Below are 3,728 nucleotides of genomic sequence, written 5' to 3'. Positions count from 1 at the left end.
CACTCGGGGTCTGGTCACCCAGGGCCGACCCACTCGGGGTCTGGTCACCCAGGGCCGACCCACTCGGGGTCTGGTCACCCAGGGTCGGGGTTGCTAAGTTCTAGCGTAGGGACAGCGTTCGATTCACTGTCTCCTTTCTCTCGAGCGGGTGACACTGGAGTACTCCAGGACTCAATGTCAGTTCTGCAGGGTGTGGAGTTAGACTCGAGACCATTCCAGCAGTATTATGTTGCGGAGCTCCCCTGCGACATGGCGAAGCCTGGGAGTGCATCGCAACACACAGGTATGCCCCCGCCACACTGCGGTTCGGAACATATAGGTACGTGGCAACCGCAGTCAATGACGACGTCTCAATCGACGGCGAGTTTGCAATCGACGGTGACCCTGAAGTCGCTCCCGGCCTCTCAGGCGACAACGACCGGGCTAGCCATGACGACCGGGCAAGTCACAATCAACGGGCAGGCAACGACGACCTCGCAGCACAATGCCCAAGAGGGGTATTTGTCAGGTATGGAGTCGGCAATCACGCAGTCGGCAAGTACGCAGTCGGCAGACCCACCGGCCCCCGCCCCCGGACTTGTCATGCAGACCCCGTCCCCCTCACAGAGGGAAGCAATGGGGGTTGACAAGTTGGCCGTGACCTGTCCCCCGCAGTTGCAGCGGTCGGGCGAGACGGAGCAACAAACCGCGGTGCAGGAACAGAAGCCGGCGCAAAACGTGACGGTGCAAAGTACGGTGCTGGAGGAGAATGGGGCGTTGAAGAATGCGGCGGTGGGGAATGAGAGCATGACGGACCAGGCCAAGTTCGGTCCGATGGCTCGTGGGAACAAGCGGGAGGTGCTTCGGAGTTTGTCACCGGATCTCGATCTGGCCTTGCTGGTTCGGTTAGAGCCTGAGATCTACGTGGCGCTACAGTGCGATTCGCACGACTCCAAGCTACTCCTGCGGCGCCGGTCCGATGCCTTTGTCCAAGCCCATGGACTCAACCCCGTGGTGGCCAGTGGCTTGGTGAAAAAGTGTCTGATTATGATGCGGAAAAAAGACACTCTCTCGGAAAAGAAAATGCTCGGTACCGTCCGACTCAAGTCTACAGCACTGCTCCAGTACTGCGTCGTAGACATCATATCCCTTTTTTAACTTTACCACCTCCCTTGTACAATGAGAGGATCAGCACTATCCACAGCCGCGAGACCGGGCTGTCGCAATAGGGTCGGCGGAGATCTGAGAATCTTTTTGTTTGTGGTCGGAGCAAGATCTCTGTGGTCGAGCTTGGAAGAAGAGGTGGAAGCAGATTGTTGGTCGGCCGGGCGGGAAAAAAAGCGCCTCCGTGTGTGCGCCGGCGGCAGCTGGTGACTTCGGAAATTAAGCATAGTTGGTGACTTCAGGGGTGGGCTCTTTAGGTTTGCCAATGCCGGAAAGCACGTCGTCTACGCGGATGAGCATGGCGGCGCATTCGATGGCAGTTTTGATCATTTGTGTTTTCACTCTATAGGTATCCCAGATACCTTTGGCGGTGACGTCGACGATTTCACCAGTGACTCCGTCTATGCCGCTGGTATCGGGGGCGGCTCTGAGTTTGGCGATGGTGGTGACGACATCGACGCCAGCGTTTTGAGCGAGGATGCGGGGGATGACGTCGAAGGCTTCGGCGACAGCGCGCATACCCCATTGTTCGAGGCCGCCAAGTCGTTTGGCGGCTTCGTGTAGTCGTTTAGCACAGATCATGTCGCAAGCGCCGCCACCGGGAAGCAGTTTGCCTTCGAGGAAGATGTTACGCGCAACAGCGAGAGCGTCATGCAAGTTCCGTTCGATTTCGTTCAGCGAGTCTTTGCTGCCGCCACGGAGCAGAATAGTGCAGGCGCGCGGCTCCGCACAGTCAGTCAAGAAGGTCCAGTAGTCATCATCGATTTTCTTGACCTCAAACAGCCCGCATTTCGTACCCACATCCCGCTCCGTTAGTTCTTCGCAACGATTTACGATCGTGGCTCCAGTTACTCTAGCCAAACGATTCTGGTCCGTCTTTTTGGCTCTGCGCACCACAGAGATGTTCTGCTTCATCAAAAAGTGTGCGGCTAAATCCGACACACCCTTTTCAGTTATCACCAAATTACAACCCGTGGCCGCAATGCAATCGCACATCTTCCGCACTTCTTCCTCTTCCTGTAGCAACAGTTTCTCGAACTCTTCTTCTTGTGTTATTTCCACATTCGTCATGGACTCGCCCTTTTTATATTCAAGTGGACAATCGAGCAACACAATTTTCGGATCTTGGATGCGCCGTTTCATCCTTGCATGTGTCACATCCTTCTCAATCGCTATACCCTTGACCAACTGGCAGTCCTCTATTGAGCCGCCCGGCACCTTTTCGATGCGCGCATATCGCTTCGTGTCCACTTCACGCTTACCATTGGGGAGAGTCTCCTGAACGATCTGCGCCGCTTCCAATGCTAGCCCAGTGATCTTGGCGCCCCATTGCGCACTAAACTTGGTCCCCATGCACGAACCCACTACCTCCCGCAACTTGGTTGCGTCCTCCAGGTCAATATCCGTCGCAATCTCTTCTAGCACCTTGAGGGCCTCCGTCAATGCCGCAAAGTATCCTTTTACCACCAATGTCGGGTGGATCTGCATCCCCAACAGCTTCTCACTACGCGCCAAAATCTCGCCAGTCAAAATCACCACCGACGTCGTACCGTCACCCACCTCCTCGTCCTGCGCCCGCGACAATTCAATCAAAGACTTGGCCGCTGGGTGAGTCACGTCGATCTCACGCAAAATCGCGTTACCGTCATTCGTTATCACCACTCCACCCAACGGGTCCAACAACAACTTCAACATCGACTTCGGCCCCAATGTCGACCGGACCACCGAAGACACCGCTGCCGCCGCCTACAACACAATATCTGTGTTTAGCGTACGTGTGTCTAGCTTCGAGCACACGTGTGTGCGCACGTGTTTTGCTTCGAGCACCCCTTGTGTACATTTCTGTGACCGGACTTACCTGTATGTTGGCTATTTGCGTTTGCCTTCCGTGCTCCCTTTGGACATTCTGCTGCAGGACGAACACGGGCTGACCACCGCCGAACATGGTTTGTAAAATTTAAAAAAGCTTCGCGGGAGTCCGTCGGGAAGGGGTTCTATCGAACCGGTTGGTAATAACACGTGCGTCCTTGGTTTCCTTGTGAGGACTAAACTCGAGCAGATCGCTGGGACGGTGACCGCTACCACTGCGACCAGAGCAATAGGTGCGCACGCCGTCACAAATACGGGCCCACACGATGGGATTGTCTCTGCGGCAATAAACCATAATACAGCGACGCTCCCATTCGAGGGGGTATTTGCGCCATTCCGCCTCCGGTAATGAGCAATAAATGTCCCGACTGTTGTGGTAAAATGACACAGACTTCCATGGGTTACCCAACGGTGCCCCATGGTGGGTCTTCACTCTGTATAGAACAATATCCTCCAGCTCCACGCCGCTGCAACAAGCCACTATATCTTCCTCCGTAATTACCGATAAATCCACTGCATTACTCTTGGGCGAAATCACCCCCGTGTATGTATACAACTGCCGCCGCTCGATCCGCTCTATCAGCTGACCGGCCTCCAAATAACACCCATAATGCACCTCCGACAACTCGACGGCTCGAGCGTTCAACCGCCTCAAACAATTAAACCACTGCACGGAAGATATCAACTACTGCCGCCGTCTAAGGGGAATGGGGGGG

At 55.3% G+C, this 3,728-nt stretch overlaps 2 protein-coding genes across 2 annotated transcripts; one reads left to right on the top strand and one right to left on the bottom strand.

The window, feature by feature from the left end:
• Positions 1 to 615: 615 nt before the first annotated feature.
• Positions 616 to 1,137, top strand: GNI_164620 (hypothetical protein; the record flags this gene model as incomplete). Its single annotated transcript, XM_011134856.1, has 1 exon — positions 616 to 1,137. One exon carries the CDS (start codon positions 616 to 618, stop codon positions 1,135 to 1,137), a length of 522 nt encoding a protein of 173 aa, XP_011133158.1.
• A 225-nt stretch (positions 1,138 to 1,362) lies between these two features.
• On the bottom strand, positions 1,363 to 3,088 carry GNI_164610 (putative chaperonin containing T-complex 1 gamma subunit, tcpg protein; the record flags this gene model as incomplete). The annotated part of the gene is made up of 2 exons (XM_011134855.1): positions 1,363 to 2,889; positions 3,002 to 3,088. The coding sequence occupies 2 exons, from the start codon at positions 3,086 to 3,088 to the stop codon at positions 1,363 to 1,365; spliced, it is 1,614 nt and encodes a 537-aa protein (XP_011133157.1).
• Positions 3,089 to 3,728: the final 640 nt, after the last annotated feature.

The sequence above is a fragment of the Gregarina niphandrodes genome (assembly GCF_000223845.1).
Source record: "Gregarina niphandrodes unplaced genomic scaffold scaffold00052, whole genome shotgun sequence".
Lineage (NCBI taxonomy): Eukaryota > Apicomplexa > Conoidasida > Eugregarinorida > Gregarinidae > Gregarina > Gregarina niphandrodes.
Note: the sequence above shows the minus strand (reverse complement) of the source record. Positions and strands in the feature narration are given on the sequence as shown.